At 40.7% G+C, this 16,739-nt stretch overlaps 1 protein-coding gene across 9 annotated transcripts in view; it reads right to left on the reverse strand.

Moving 5' to 3' along the window:
• LOC131137771 (glutamate receptor 3) overlaps nt 1–9,965 on the reverse strand; it is an 84,686-nt gene extending 74,721 nt beyond the window's left edge. For 7 of the 9 annotated variants that reach the window (XR_009131973.1, XR_009131974.1, XM_058086021.1 and 4 more), the window contains exons 1-2: nt 9,607–9,964; nt 8,000–8,158 (exon numbers count right to left, since the gene is read on the reverse strand). Coding sequence is in view for 6 of the 9 variants with exons in the window: in XM_058086021.1 (XP_057942004.1) it covers nt 8,000–8,158; nt 9,607–9,688 (241 nt within the window). In the remaining 3 variants the exon portion in view is untranslated. Of the gene's footprint in view, nt 1–6,154; nt 6,271–7,999; nt 8,159–9,606 lie in introns of those variants that run through there. The other 2 variants (XM_058086022.1, XM_058086026.1) reach the window with 2 other exon arrangements.
• Between the last annotated feature and the right edge of the window lie 6,774 nt (nt 9,966–16,739).

The raw sequence follows: 16,739 nt of genomic DNA on the forward strand, positions 1-16,739 counted from the left end.
TGCTATTGAATATAATTTTAGGATCTACAGTGCAGTGCAGACTCTCTATTCCATGCCTTGTGATGATGTGATTGTAGCGTGAATGCTGAGACAGCCCAGCATTAACAGCCTTCCATGCAATCATTTTATATGGTGCTTTAAATGTATCGCAAAAATGTAAATGTCTGAAAGTATTTACCACATTAACAGCGGCAGAAAATGACACGCAGGATGGGATCAGGCGTCTTGTGGCTGGTATTGTATTCATTGGCTGGTCCACTGCCCATACACATTCTTAGTAACATTAGCCATTTGTCTTTCCGGCAGCACAACAGCTGACTCATAGCAGAGGAGAGAACATTATCTGCACGAACGTGACATGCCATGAAGCTAAACTATGAGAAAACTATAGCAGGGGTTGATGCATCATCATCATCTTTACTCTTGTAAAGTCATTGAAAGCTTCCATTAAAATGCATTGATGAGACAATATTATGTCTATAGTGATCATTACCGCGCTCTTATTTTGGTGTACTTCCTGTTGGATGCAACGTGCAGTCACCTGACACCAGTGTGTAACAGCTGGTGACAATTAACAATCAGTGGCTTTATTAGGCCAGAGGACTCAAGCTGACTTTGCTGGTTCATGGCCTTTCTTTGGTTCTTCTCCTTGCTGTCAGTAGCCACGTATACATGGACCCAAATATTCCAATTGCATTTGTTTTATTTGCTCAAACAGAAAGAATTTAACCTGTGTGGACACCTCATTCCGAAAGAAAAGTGCCAATCCGAATGAACATATAATCGGATTCACAGGGGTGGAATATTCCTTTCCCCAATCCGATTGAGGTATCTTGTACCTGCTCAAACGGAAAGTTGTCAGTGTGCGTTCTTCCTTGTTGTGTTTTTCTTCTTCTGTTGTTTATTGGTGGTTGGCAAGCAGCTTTCGGTGTGCATTAACTGAATCTAAACACTTCTATACTTTATTCATAAGTCCAGTTTGTCTTTAAAAAGAAAATATATATCTATATAACCCATGTCCTGATGTTTAATTATAAAATATTAACAAGATTGGATTTTATCTTTTCCTGTTTCAATTTATCCTGGATGTGTTCTTTCAGCGCATGCTCAGATATGACGTATCACGCAGCTCAAGACGTTCTTCGGTTTTAAAAATGGAGGCGAGCAATCGGCACTGGACTGCTGCAGAAAGTTTGTTTTTGATCCAAACTAAATTTCAAGACTGGACGGACAAAAAACTCTCAATACAATATTGTTATTCCAATAAGTGAAAGAAAAACTTGGGGAAGCCGGTACCACGTGATGTTGATGTTTACGCTTTACTGCGCATGCCCCTTTGACAATAGCGGCGCATGCAGACAAGAGATTGGAATATTCCTTTCCATGTATACCATGTTTTTGGAAAAGTCATTCGGAAAGAGGAAAAACTCCTCTACTGAGATGTGTTGTACCTGGTGCAAGTTACCTATTCTTAACGTTTTGTGTTTGTGTCGCTTTTTGTACCTGCACCCACTCATGCCTAATCAATGGCTTTTATTTGCCGGTGGTCTAGCACTTAAATTAAATTTATATAGCATAACTATAAAAATATCCCATTTATTGAATACTACTTTTCCGAAATTCACTGAGTCTGGAACCAATTTAGCGTAATAAATGAGGGATGACTTTAAGCAATTTACTTTGAACTCACCCCCCTCACTACTAAATGTTTTATGCACTATCCCTCCTGTAGTGGGCGCCCATGAGCACAAATAAATGTGAACCTTTTCCCCCTCCTCTCATCCTTACCCCAAATCCACGCTACATATCTCTATGTCACGTTGATTTAAAAACCTCAATTCACATTAAGAGGCGTCAGTCGCACGTGACTGCTGGTGTGAATTGCCAGACTGATTAAAATAGAAGCGATTTGAAAGCGTATGACGCCCACGCCACATGACGCATCTAATGTGAATTGGGGGTTTCTACGATAGGTTCTAGCATATCTCTGCGACCCCAGTGAGGACAAGCAGAATAGAAAATAGATGGATGGATCCTTGCTGCGTTCCCTAGAGAACGTCCCCTTGGGCAATGTGACCCATGTAACCCATAGTTGGAACCGCCACTGAGTAAATATAGTTTAAAGTCCATCTACAAATCATCAGTAATACAAAGATAGGGGTGAGTCTGTGTTAAGACCTGAAAGGATGATGGCGATGTTCTTTTATTGTAGCTGGGTGTAACTGTTCTTCATTACGGTCAAATAGTATCAGAATGACATTTTGAAAAACAAACTGCTTATTTATCAGACTCTTTCCACCAAGATATGTGACCTCATGTTTTATGTACACAATGTGCCCTACTTTTATGTAAAATCTTACATTGATATGATCCTACAGGCTCCCTGCAGCAACAGACAGATTCATAAGTTCTCTCTGTTGGGATCAGTATTAGTGACAGGTTTCTATAGTCTATTATACATTGTCACTTCAGATTTGTCTTTGGTACAATGCTGGTTTCACAATGAAAATGCTGTGCCTATGACCATGGGGGAGAATTGATTTTCCACAGAATTGAATCCACACACAAACACACACAGCAAAGTGCTGGACTGCAGCTCTCCATGTATTGATCAAAATGCCAATAAGAGACGTTCGCCAGGAGGGATTTGTATAGAGTCATTACATAGTGACCAGCCAGAGGACGGCAGCCATCTTCATTCCACTCCGCATCATCCATCCATCCATTTTCTATACCGCATATCCTCATGCTGGAGTCTATCCCAGCTGTCTTTGGGGGAGTGGTGTGGTACACCCTGGACTGATCGCCAGCCAATGGAAAACTGAGATGGAGAATCAAACCCAGGTCTTTCCAGTCTCCTGACTGTGTGGCCTACACGCTAACCACTCGTTCACAGCCCAAAGCACATCATCACACCTGTAATTCGTCTTTTCAGTCACGTTTTGCAAAAACAGAAGAAATGAGGAGATTCAACATCTCAGTGGTTTCTTTATTATCAAAATCTGCCATGGCAAACGCTCAGGAATGACTAACCTATCATTCTCCATAGAATAGAAATGTGTCAAAATCATCAGCACTTTCACTTGCTGCAGAAGCACCCAGCGGCCTGGCGCGCTGTTATGCAACCCAGATGACTAAAGTAGGAAAAAAAACTTTAGTTTCAGTTGACTTTCTTTAAAAATGTCATTTTTTCAGCATTCATACAGTAATCCTACTGATTATGTTGCCAATATTTTAATCAATAGAATTGCTTGAAGGGTCGCTATGGCACAAAAAAATAATAAGAAAATGTAAATAAAGCACTACTAAACACTAAAAACGACTCGAGCGGTGCCATCTTGAGACCTTCGCGTCTAATCCTGTCTATATCGATATGAATTATTTGCTTGTTTTTGATAGCGTGCTTAACAGAAATATCGATATTTTTAAAATATCGATATATCACCCAGCCCTACGTCAATGTATAGTTGCACCTTGGTTTACGTTATTACAGTTGTCCCTCATTTATAGCTGTTAACTGGGTCCACACTTCACCGCTAATATCCATGATATAGCATTCAATGTTAATAAATGGAATATTTTCATAGTTTGAGCATAGAAAAACTGTCTAATTACAGTTTTTGATATTATTAGAGCCCTGTAGACATGAAATAAGACGTCTATAGTCACCATCACACTCTTATTATTCTTTGTCTACAAAAAAGCTAGCCAGCTAGAGAGCTAGCAAGCTAAAAGGTTAGCCTCTAATTTATTTCTTCTAATCTTAAGAAGCCAGAAACATAAATGTACAAAAACCAAGGCAACGTTTCCTTGTAGGAAATAATGTCAATCTTATCCACCAAAAAATATGAAGAAAAACAGTCTTAGAGGGAATACTTGTAGTTTTACACAGAACAATGCAAACTAATGAAAACAATGAGATGACTGGATGCCACTTATTGTTGATACGTACATCCTGGCGAGATTGAATTCAACAGTGTTTCTCACCATCTTCATCAAATTGCTGTCACAACTTTTTTGTCCCCGTTATTTAATACTCAGGAAAAAGCAGAAAGAAACAAAAACTCTATTTGACATGGACAGTGAGTCAGGGTTTAGGTACTATACAGTACAGGGCAAACAGACTAGTTTGTTGGGTGCAATGCTGTATGAAAATTGGGTTAATGTAGAAAAAAACGACACAAAAATATGTGGAAAATTTCTGACAAAAAGCAAATCACAAAAACTAGGGGTGTCCCGATCCAGTATAGATTGGTTCAATATCAGCCCAAAAAACAGTATCATAATATATCGGCCTGCATTTAAAATATCCAATATTGGCACGCCAATACAAGTAGTCCATTCCAGACTCCACACCAGCACTTCTATCCAGCATAAGCTCTTTGATTCAGCATGCAGATCCCACTGTGTTATGTCTTGGTGTGGTGTGTGATGCAGGTAAAAAGCCTTTACACTTTGGGGAAAAAAAGATGGAAGCTTGTAGGGGCAGCACAGCTTGCAAAAAAAAAAGCTGCAACAAAAGTGCAAACATCAGGAAAAGTGGAATAAGCTCAGAACAAAGCAACTTACAACAATCTGGCAACTAGCTGAAAATCCAAGCTGAACTAAATGGTAAGTGATTACCAATCAGTATCAGGTGTGCCCAAAGGGATGCAAAGTAAACAAGGAAACAAAAAATACAAAATAAGAGCACTCAACAAAGTAAAATAAAATAAACAAGCCAACCTGTCACATGGATCATGACAACATGATCACATGTGTTAATGATCACGTGTGTTTTTCATTGAAGTCCGAAAAAGACGTTGCAGTTGAGTTTCCCATGGTAGCACAGAACCAGGGAAGTTTAATACCACCAACCTCATCGTGCATTTGAAGGAAGATTTTCACATATTTGCAACATGTGAGAATATGCCATGGGACGGCAAAAAGTCATTGACGTTACTAGAAAAGAGCGAGCCCCTGTCAGTAGTGAGTAAATACGGTTTTAAATACTTGATATATGAATATTTTATTATATTGTTCAAGTGATGGTAGGATGCAGAAAATCCCTTTCAGTAATGTTTTTTTCAAGTGCATGCAGTACAATGAACTATCATTACATCCCATTACAGTATCACACAATAGCTACATTCAATTGTCATTTGGCAAAATTCATACATATAAGGGCACAATATTCATCTAAACCGTAGCAGCGACTGCCTGAGTGCCCTTGAGCTAATAAGTGACCTCCCTGCAGCTGCAGTGTGTTTAATAAACAGCTGACTGTGCAAGGCTGTCACTTGGACATGTTTGTGAGGCAAACTTGCATGGTCTGCCCATGTATCAACAACAACGTGTCAATAAGTCTCCCGAGAATGCCGCAGACGCATGATGTAAAATGGCAGACTTGCCTCTGTGTGATTTATTGTTGGTGCAAAAAAATAATAAATGCGCTGTGGACTTTTGTGTGACAGCAATTCACTGTGTGACGACTTATGCACAGTAAATACCATTGTGGTCAGAAGCTTATATATAAGACAAATCTGCTTCTTAGATTTTTTTCATAAGTCCCATTAAAGAGAAACTACCACCTGCAGTCAATCATAATCACTAACAGGTCCTGTTAAAGGGGACCTATTGTACTCATTTTTTTCCTTTTAGAGCAGCTACCCACAATAACCAGCACACAAAGCTTTATAGTTCTTCCAGAATCTGCACCTATTCCGCTGTATTTCTTTAGATTTTGCGGTTCCCGCGAAAACGGTCTGTTTTAATGTATTCCACCCACGGCCTGGTTGGTCAAACTAGCGAGTACTTAAAAGGAGTTCCGGTTTATGCCGCTAGCTAATGGTATAGAAGTTCATAATAAATGCAGATTTGTCTTTTTTAAATGTTGGCTTTTAACATAAAGCAATATGTGTTGGATTCCGAATCCAATCCGGAAGTAGAGACTGGACAGTCCAAAGTTTCTCAAGAAAAGCGGCTACTTCAAGACATTGCTCAATTGTAAGTAGCATTAGCATTTTAGCGTGAGGTTTTCTACAGCATTGGTAACCGAAAGTGGCCACTAATTGTGGTGGGAAACGGGTATTAGCAACCCCGCTCCCTGTATGCACCGCTTTTGTTTCATGACTTAAAATAAACACAGTTAGGACACTGATAAATTGGTACTTACTGCTTGCTCAGTCCACAAGACCAAGTAACGTTGGAAAGTTTATCGGCTAGTCCAGCTGGATACTGGCTCATGTTCACAAAACAGTCCAGTGTGAAATGCCTTTGACAGATTAAAATATATTTTTTTTTTCTGGTCGGGAATCAGGAACTCCACCCACTGCCTGATGGTGGCGTTATTAGGAATTGTAAACAAATGTGGCTTTGCTAGCAGGTAAACAAAGCAGAGCTTGGGGGAAGATAGAGAGTTTATATCTAAGGAAGTCCGCCCCTCTATGACATCACAATGCGGCAGTTTTACCACGCCTTTTGAAACAGAGCGTTTCTTCTTTCAGGGCTCACTTCCAAATGCGCAAACCTCATTATCTGAAACTTTGGCATCGTTTAACATGAGAATACAACATTCTAACTACATTTCTAGGTCAGAAAAGCGACATGAATATTGTGAATGTTTGCACATAAACTCAGACCTCCTCTCACTGCATACAGTGTAAAAAATAGAAAAAAATAAAACACCAAACAACATTTGTGCTACTTGCAGTTGCCTGGTGACAAGCATTTTCTACAGTATATACCACGGCTGTCTGTGGAAATAGTGGGAAGTTTTTTCACCTTCTTCCCCACTCCATTTGAGGCACTTTGTTAGAATCCAAATAAGTAAATAGGAGAGTTAGCTTGGTAGCTTGCTATGACTGACGTCAATGCAGCGATCCCACAGCCTGCGCAACGTGATGTAAACAAAGAATAATAGAGTACGAGTATTATGGTTTTATTTTATGTCCACAGGGTTCTAATAATGTTAAAACCACAATTTAGAAAGTCATAAACAGATTTTCTATGCTCTTAATTTCATTTAGGCTGTTATGTTTTTTTAAATAATTGTCTCTGTTTGTTGTATCTTTAATGGTCGTTAAGCCCTGAACTGAACTAATGAATGATCTTTTACCAACGAGACCCGGGGAACTCTCAACCTTCATAAAAGAATTGTTTTGTTTCCTTTTAACAAAAAAAAAACCCTACAACTTGAGTTAAATCATCGTTTTTTACTGGCTGTTTAATTGTTATATTTTGCCCCACATACACCTTTTCCAAATCATTTATAATATACAATTTTATTCAAAAACGGCCATCTGCAATTAATTATGAGTTAACTGTGGACAAAATTTGATTAATCATGATTAAATATTTTTATCGATCGACAGCCCTATTTCCCCCCCAACTTTATAGGGAAGAAAATATTACACAATTTTGACAAGCTCTAAAAGGTTTGGACATAATGTCTGCCCTGATGTTAACCAAAATACTGTATTAGAAACTTCTTTTAATATGGACTGTCTGAATGGAATTTTGACATTGCCAATAGGTGAGTGAGTCTTCGGCCAACAGGATTGTATACAGTATGACCACTCTCGAGCATAGTCGACTAAGTGAAGCACATTGCTTCAGTGGAATTATTTAATTACTTGAGAGAGAGAATTTTCCAAATGACCACCCATCATGCACCATCATCCAGCTGGTGATTTTGGACTACATGGCTACAAGATTGTCTGGACATCTGGCAAGTCTTGGTGGGAGTCCATGAAAGTTGCGCATAGTAAAGACTCCAATATGGAATTTATGGGCATTCATCCCAATGCAAAATGCAATTTGGGAATGCAATCACAGAAAACAAAGCTTTTCCAACCTGGAAAAATACATGCAAGTACAAACAGTCCACTACACTAATAAATCTCACTGCACCACAATGTCCATCAATTATATGAATTGCATCAAATTCCAAGCTTCACACATGAAAAATGACATTTTGACCTCCATCAGTAGGCCGATCGTTCAATTCATGACTACTTACAGGCATGTGTGACAGAGAAGCTGTTGGAGGACTCCAGGTTGTCAACATTGTAGTTGAGATGGAAGGGTTTTTCCGTCACGTTCTGGTTGGTGTTGTATAGCTGCACTGCAAACCTGAAGGCGCTGTGCTCCTGGACTGTGGAGCGCATGAAGAGTCCACCTACAAACAAGGAACAAGTAATATTACACTTGGTAGAATCCAAGTCCAAATGCCTTACAATTGCATGTTGTTATGCATTGCAAAGTACACTTGCCTTAACATACATTCACACACATCCTGACCATGTGCTACACCTGAATTGTGCAATATTTAGCTATTATTACAGATATGTGAGCTATGAACAAGTAGTTTAAAACTACTTGAATCGAGACCCACGGGTACTTTCCCCTTCCTGCATCACAGGCTCAACAAAAGAAACGATTCACTCACTCAGCCCTTGAATTTCACTCACTCACAGGTGCTCAGCGAAGACTCAAGTTTGACTGACTCAAAGGTTGATAAAAACTGGAATTTCATAAAAACACAGGTACTACGACAACTTGAGTTCCACTGACTCACGGGTGCTTGACTAAGACTGGAGTTTCACTGACTCACGGGTTGATAAAGACTGGAGTTTCATAAAAACACAGGTACTACATACACAACTCGAGTTCCACTGACTCACGGGTGCTTGACTAAGACTCAAGTTTCACTGACTCACTGGTTTGATGAAGACTTGAGTTTCACTGACTCTCTGGTGCTACACAAAGACTAGACTTTCACTGACTCATCAGTGCTCGACAAAGACTCACAAAGACTCAGTTCCAGTAACTCACAGGTTCTCAATGAAGACTCAGGTTTACTGACTCTTGAGGGCTCGACAAAGACTTGTGTTTAACGGCGCATGGGTTGATGGAAATTTGAGTTTCACTGACACGGTGCTTAGGAACAAAGACTGGTGCTTGATGAAACCTCGAGTTCCACTGACTCAGTTGTGCTTGACAAAGATTCGAGTTTCACAGATTGACAAGTTGAAGACTTGAGTTTTACACTAGTTTTGCTGAATCACAAGTGCTCTACAAAGACTTGAGTCTCAAGTTTAAGCGACTCGCAGCTTATAGATGGAGACTCAGATTTTACTAACTCCGGAGTACTCGACTAAGACTCAAATTTAACTGACCTGTGCGTTGCAGAAGACTCTGTTTTTTTCTGACTCACGAGTCGACAAAGACCCGAGTTTTTGTGACTCACGGGTTCATAACTTGAGTTTCACTGACTCATGGGTGCTGGACAAAGACTAGAGTTTCACTGATTAACTAATTAAAGGAAGTCTCTGCTTGAGATTTTGAACAGGAAGCAATGGAATAGACACTTGATGGTGTCATCCAATCCAATGTAATTTGTGCTCACGACCATCTGGTATTGCTATGGTATGTTAAAAAGTCATTATACTCATTATAGCTCTATGACATTAGCTATCAGCATTTCCATGTCATTTCTAAGAGAAATGTGATTCGTTATAAAGCAAACCCCCACACTGAATGAACTTGTTGATGAATTATGCAAAGCTAATCAATGGAGTTTGACGCAGGGTCCTATTTCAGCTGTGTGCATCTCAGTCAACTTACCTATGTTGATTTGGTTTGGAAAGCCGGCCTTGGAGACTCCACACCAACACAACAAAACTGTCGACACTACGACCAGCCACATTTTTCTCCGAGAAGCGAAAAGAACTCCTGGTGAGGTAGAGCACAGCGCACCATGTACGCGGAATGGTCGGGAAAGAAATCCACAAGATGCGTGGGTTGGGGGGGGGGGGCTTGTGTGCACACACACACACCGAATATGAGTGTGCGCCCTGCAAGGCTTGTAAACGTAAAAGACGGCAAGACGGCGTTTTGTTGGCAATGATGGAGGTGCTGCTGGAGGAGGGAAGAGCGGAGACGCGGAGCTCCTTTGCTGTGGATGAGAAGCGCGCAAATGGACCACTGAAAGAGAGCGAGAGCGAGTTCGGGGTGGCGGGGAGGAAAGGGGGGGGCGGTTGTATCAAACTTGTTTTGCCAGCTTCACTGCAGTGTGTGTGTGTGTGTGTGTGTGTGTTGCTTTAGCTGGTATGATTGTACACTGTACCCAATGACCACATATGCTTCAATGAGGGGAATGTTTCCCAGGAGTGTTTTTGGCCACTCATATAGCGCCCTCTTCCCAGTCAAATAGTACTACAGGAAATACAGAAAATATATTTTGACCTGTATTCAGTGATGATATAAATGAATATATTCATAAAAGTAAACCCTGCATTGAGAGGAGCCAGATGAGGTGCCTACTGGGGAGGTTCCTGCATGGCACGTCCAACCAGTAGGAGGTCGCTGGAAAGACCCTGAACTCATCGGAGAGACAATGTCTCTCAACAGGGCTGGGATTGCCAGGGAGGAACTGGCTGATTTGACTAGCGTGAGGGTAGTGCAGGCTTCAATGCTTAGACTGCTGCCCCTGGGACCCGACTTCAATTAGCTGGAGAAGATGGATGGATGGATGGATGGATGGAAGGAAGTTATATGTAGTATTCTGGCCACTAGAGTCAGTCATCAGTGATGTTACATTGATGAGACATGACATTTACAGCATGTCCGAAAGCATCTCTGGACATACTGAAAATAAGTTTTCTTCCCATTTCATGTAAAAGTGTCCTTCTCTCCCACTCCTCTGTTTGAAAAAAAAAAGAAAATAAATACACACTAGTTAGCTCGGCAGTATGGTATGTGTCCCTGCAGTGATCTCATCGAATAATAGGAGAGTAAATAAGACTATAGGTGTGTTATTTCAATTCTACAGAGCTCTAATAGTGGTAAAAATGTTATTCAGAAAGTCATAACCAGGTTTTCTTCGCTCTAATTAGGAAAATATTAACTTTATTAATATGGCATCGGGGATGGCGTGGTGGGCACACAGGCCTCACAGCTAGGAGACCCGAGTTCAATTCCACCCTTGGCCATGTCTGTGTGGATTCTGGTTTCCTCACACATTCCACAAACATGCATGTTAGGTTAAATGGTGACTCCAAATTGTCCATAGGTATGAATGTGAGTGTGAATGGTTGTTTGTCTATATGTGCCCTGTGATTGGCTGGCGACCAGTCCAGGGTGTACCCCGCCTCTTGTCCGAAGACAGCTGGGATAGGCTGCAGCACGCCCGCGACCCTCATGAGGATAAGCAGTAGAAAATGAATGAATAAATGAATGAATGAATTAATTAATAATACGGCATCAATCTGCATCTCCTGATTTTAAGGTAGATGTGCTAACCACTATAGGTTCACAAAGTGGGGTATGCAAATTGCCGTAGAGGGTACGTGAATAAAAATTCAAAACAGCATGACTGTATTGGTGTCTGAAAGTCTTAACACAGAGATGTACGCAGTGTGCTTGAACAGATCAGGGAGAACAGTGCAGAAGAGAGGAGACAAAGCTGGCAGTTGTTATTCATTGTTCTGTAGTAAATTAAATGATCAGATAAGTAAGATTGGTGATTGTATTGTGTTTTAATAGTGTTCAATCTTGTAGATTTAATTTATATTGTGTGTTCAATCTTACATGGTGACTAATTAGTACTTTTTTTCAAAAAATAATGAAATCCTACCAAGGCTTATAGCATTTTATGTCTTTTATTATATTATATGCATCGTTGTGATGTGCTTTAAGTTTATAGAGATGTGCGTACTAGTTAAAGATACACATGTTTGGGCTTTATTTAAGAGTGCTTTATTCATTTATTGCTTACTCACTGCACTGGGCTTTCCATTCGATTAGTGGAGTACTACAATATCCATTATACCCACAGTGTGATTTCATAGATCCGTGTGTGTGTGTGTGTGTGTGTGTGTAGAAATCTTTGCAGTCTTCTCAGACTGTGAAACACGAGCACAGCAGAACAGGCTCAGTCTTTCGTTATCGACTGAAATGTCACTTCAGTGCTCGGCATACAACACAACAAAATTCCCCACCAGTATTTATGCATTATGGTTTCACTTGACTAAAACATGGCCTTGTTAATTAAATTGCTTTTCAACGTGTGCACCAGAGGGACATAGCTGTCTGCAGAGGACTAGTGCAGCAAATAAATCTCCACACACAACCTCTCTGTTGGCATTCAAGTGAGCTTAACTGTTCACCAACTTTGTATAGAGTTAATAAAATATGGGTGTCATGACGACTTGGCCATATGGTGGGTACATTTAACAGGATGAGGATGCTGCTGATGGCATTCCTCCAAGCAGCTCATGATGGAGATGATGATGGTGAAATATTGGAATATTAGCAACGTTTTCAATTAGTTGTTGGGGATTTATCCCCATTTTATAGAGCAACCAAATTCAATCTGGTGGACTACTTGTCAGTAGTCATCCAGCATATCCTGTGAACTTAACCTTGTTTATATAATTATATATATACTGTATGGCGCTGCTTGTTATAACCCACAGAATTACACAAGTTGTAAGCCCGAGGGAGTGGAGTGGCCTAAATACAGACACATCCAGTGTTACATGTAGCACGCTTAACAGAAAACACACACACAGTTAGCATCCCACTCATCAGTCACTTACTATAATGAAGTCAACAAAAGGACAGCTGATTATATACTTACAATTAAAATTGATAGATTGAATTGATGACGGCTGCTGACATGGAAATACAGAAGAGCCTCCTATTTACGAGGATTACATGACACGCCCATAAAATCAATTTATTGTAAATTTGTCTATTTTTGAGACACACCAAATTGCATGGCCATGACATTTATACCCTTACAAAACTAACAGGTAGTCATCAACCCAAACAACTACTGTACGTACACACTAATATACACATGCAAAACAATACTAGTATGTACAACCCGCAAGGCATTCTGGGTAACTGCCTTTGGGTTAGTAAGCTTACATTTCAGCAACCATACTATTTGATCTTCTCATGGGACAATACTGTACAGTATGAATGACACTTGGATATTAACTTTTATTGCAAGCTATTTCAACAATAATTGTTGTTGAAATTGAACTGGAGGTAGCAGAGATGAGGATGCTGAGGTTCTCACTGGGAGTGACCAGGATGGATAGGATCAGGAAGGAGTACAACAGAGGGACATTACATGTTAGAGGCCTTGGAGATAAAGTCAGAGAGGCCAGACTGAGATGGTTGGGACATGTCCAGAGGAGAGATAGATAGAAGGATTGGTAGAGGAAGACCAAAGAGGAGGTTTATGGATGTAGTGAAGGAGGACATGAGGGTAGTTGGTGTGAGAGAAACAGAAGACAGGGTTGGATGGAGGAGATTGATTTGTTGTGGCGACCCCTGAAGGGAAAAGCCCAAAGAGAAAGAAAAAGAAGGTATTTTCGCCTGAGAGGTTGAAATGTGAGAGGTGTGCTCGCTGTTGTGAGACACTGTACATGTGATAGGGAATACTGTATATGTAATCAAACCAGACCTTGGAATATCCACTGTACACAGCAAAAGAGAGGGGACGATTTTGATCATGACTGTGTTTATTATTGTGGTTGTGATGTAAACCTGCACATCATCATACTGCAGGTGTCCCTAACAATGCACATTGTCATTAAATACTGTAAATATTTTTGAAATTGATATAGGAGAAGCGGGCGGCATGGCGGTCAAGTGGTTAGCGACCTCACAGCTAGGAGACCAGGGTTCAATTCACACCCTTGGCCATCTCTGTGTGGAGTTTGCATGTTCTCCCCGTGCTGCGTGTTTTTTTTCCGGGTACTCCGAATTCCTCCCACATTCCAAAAACATGCTAGGTTAATTGGTGACTCCAAATTGTCCATAGGTATGAATGTGAGTGTGAATGGTTGTTTGTCTATATGTGCCCTGTGATTGGCTGGCCACCAGTCCAGGGTGTACCCCGCCTCTCGCCCAAAGACAGCTGGGATAGGCTCCAGCACCCCCACAACCCTCGTGAGGAAAAGCGGTAGAAAATGAATGAATGAATATAGGAAAAGCTTCCATTTCATATTTGTGCCTTATAAAGTGTGAAATTGTCTGTGGAACGTGTGTCGTGGCCACTCTGCATTTCAAAATTTAAGATGACACTGGGGCCAAAGCCTGTTGGGATGGACTGCCTGGCCGCTTTCATGCACGCACTGCCTCATTCTCCACGGGCAGATAACATAAATGAAGCCTGGCACCGGCTAATTAAAGATGAGAAATGCAGTTGTAAACAGTGTCTTAAAAAAACAACCAGAACATTGCACACATCTCATGCCATTATCCATTCTTAGAGTTGAATTGGGCAGAGGGGGGGTCTAAAACATGGATAGAGTATTTACTACTAGGTGGTCAGCAGATCACTGTGGAGCTTACGTTGCTGTTATTTCACAATCTGCATGAAGGCAATAAAAAGAGCAGACAACCTGAGGGAATACTAATTAACGAGTATCAATAATGAAGTAGTATGTAAAAATTAATGGGCAGGGTAATGAATAGCACCACAGGAGAGTGTTTTACGTGAACGTGAACAGTTTTCTACTTTGCACCCCAGAAAGGTTATATTGAAACAGAGTAAATGGAGCAATATGAAAGTCCACAATGACATTTTTCTTCTTTCAATCTCCGTCCTGTAGTTACTGCTCACTGTAAAGTTTTAGACAGAACGTCTCGATGCGCCTCGTCTGAAATTACAAGCCCTCGCTTTATTGCTTTTCAATTAACTCCACTATCACACATCTTATTTAATGGTTTGTTTTAACATCTGCAGCTTATCTTATCCTCATATGCACTTGCTAAAACTGTCACACTGCAGTTCAGAAAAGTATTTTTGTGCAAAAGAGACTTTCAGCCTGGAGTGACGACCCTCTTCGTTTGGATCAAAAGTTTAGATTTGACACCACAGCAGTTTGAAAGATGAGAACGTGTCTCTTTTGGTCAGTCAAATGAAAATAAACCAGGCTGCACAGCGGATGAGTGGTTAGCGAGCTGGCCACACAGCTAGGTTACCAGAGTACGATTCCACCCTCGGCCATTTCTGTGTGGCGTTTGCATCTTCTCACTGTGCATGCATGGGTTTACTCCAGGTTTCCTCCTACATTCCCAAAAAACGACTCCAAATTGTCCATAGGTATGAATGTGAGTGTGAATGGTTGTTTGTCTATATGTACCCTGTGATTGGCTGGTGACCTGTCCAGGGTGTACCCCGCCTCTCGCCCGACAGCTGGGATAGGCTCCAGCACCACCGGGACCGTCGTGAGGATAAGTAGTAGAAAATGAATGAAAATAAACCATATATTTAGATCTACATGTATTTGAAGAATGAGTTTATTGATCACAGTTAATTGGTTCCAGACCCGACTGTGATAAGTGAACTTACACAAAGTAGGATTCTTTAAACATACATTAACTGCTTTACGCACACTGTAAACATTGCAATCCAACCTCGATCCGTGTTCCGGTGTATTGGTGATAATGTATTGGGAGATAAATGATTACGTTTGTAACACACCTCATGTGTAAGTCAGGCAACGTGGCAAAGTATGACAATATACAATTGTTTTAAAAAGTGTTTGCCTTCTCCCTGATTTCTTTTTCATGCAAATGTTTCAGATCAAACAAATGTAAATATTAGTCAATGACAACACAATACCGACAATGACAACATAAAACTGAACACAGTTTTTCAATGAAACTTCTTATTAAGGGAGAAAAAAAAACACACTTACCTATAAAGCCATTTCTAAAGCTTTGGGACTCCAGCAAACCACAGTGAGAGCAATTATCCACACATGGCAAACTTCCCCCGGAGTGGACGACCAAACAAAATTACCCCAAGAGTGCAGCAACGACTCATCCAAGAGGTCGCAAAAGACCCCACAACAATGCCACATTTTCACACCACAGTATATATATATATATATATATATATATATATATATATATATATATATATATATATATACATACATACACTACTGGAAACAGTGAAGCCAAGAGACAAACTTACCTTAACACACTGCTGGGAATAAATACAAGAATTTAAGTTGCAAATGTTATACTACAATACACAATTCCACAAAATGGAGTAGGAAGAAGTTTACTTATGTAATCCTACATAATTCTTTATTTCACATTAATTGCTAATACATTTCACACCCCCTGTATTCAACTTTGCCAATTCTGAAATAACATAAAATGATAATGCAGTATACAGCAGGGCTGGCCAAGGCCAGTGTACAGGATCCCAAGATGCAGAGGCAAGAGTTCCATGTCAATCTGTAAATCCATTTAGATTACATAACATTCATAATAATTACTATATAATGATAAGTGATGAAAATGCAGAGTGAATACAATGTACTCACACCTACAGTATTATCCATAGGTGTGAATATTAGTGTGAATGGTCGGTATGTGCCTTGCAGTGCAGGATGTACCCCACCTGTCACCCCCAAGTTGGCTGGGGTAAGCTCCAGCTCACACTTCAACATCACTGAGGAGAAGCAAACTGCTACTGTTCTCCTCTGACCTTCCCCCCATTCAGTACAGTAAACAACTAAATAACTTGCCAGAAAGCAACCCCCCCCCCCCGTCCACGATGGCGTGCATCTACGTATACTGTGGATATATTTGGCTGTCTACCTCCCAGAGCTCTGCCATGGCCGCTCCCCTCGCCTGTAGCGTGGCCTGCCACCGTGAAGCACGACGACCTCGCCATGGTACTCCACTAAGGCACGCACTACTGGTCCTTGTTTACACCC

The sequence above is a fragment of the Doryrhamphus excisus genome, chromosome 11, assembly GCF_030265055.1.
Source record: "Doryrhamphus excisus isolate RoL2022-K1 chromosome 11, RoL_Dexc_1.0, whole genome shotgun sequence".
NCBI classification, from domain to species: Eukaryota; Metazoa; Chordata; class Actinopteri; order Syngnathiformes; family Syngnathidae; genus Doryrhamphus; species Doryrhamphus excisus.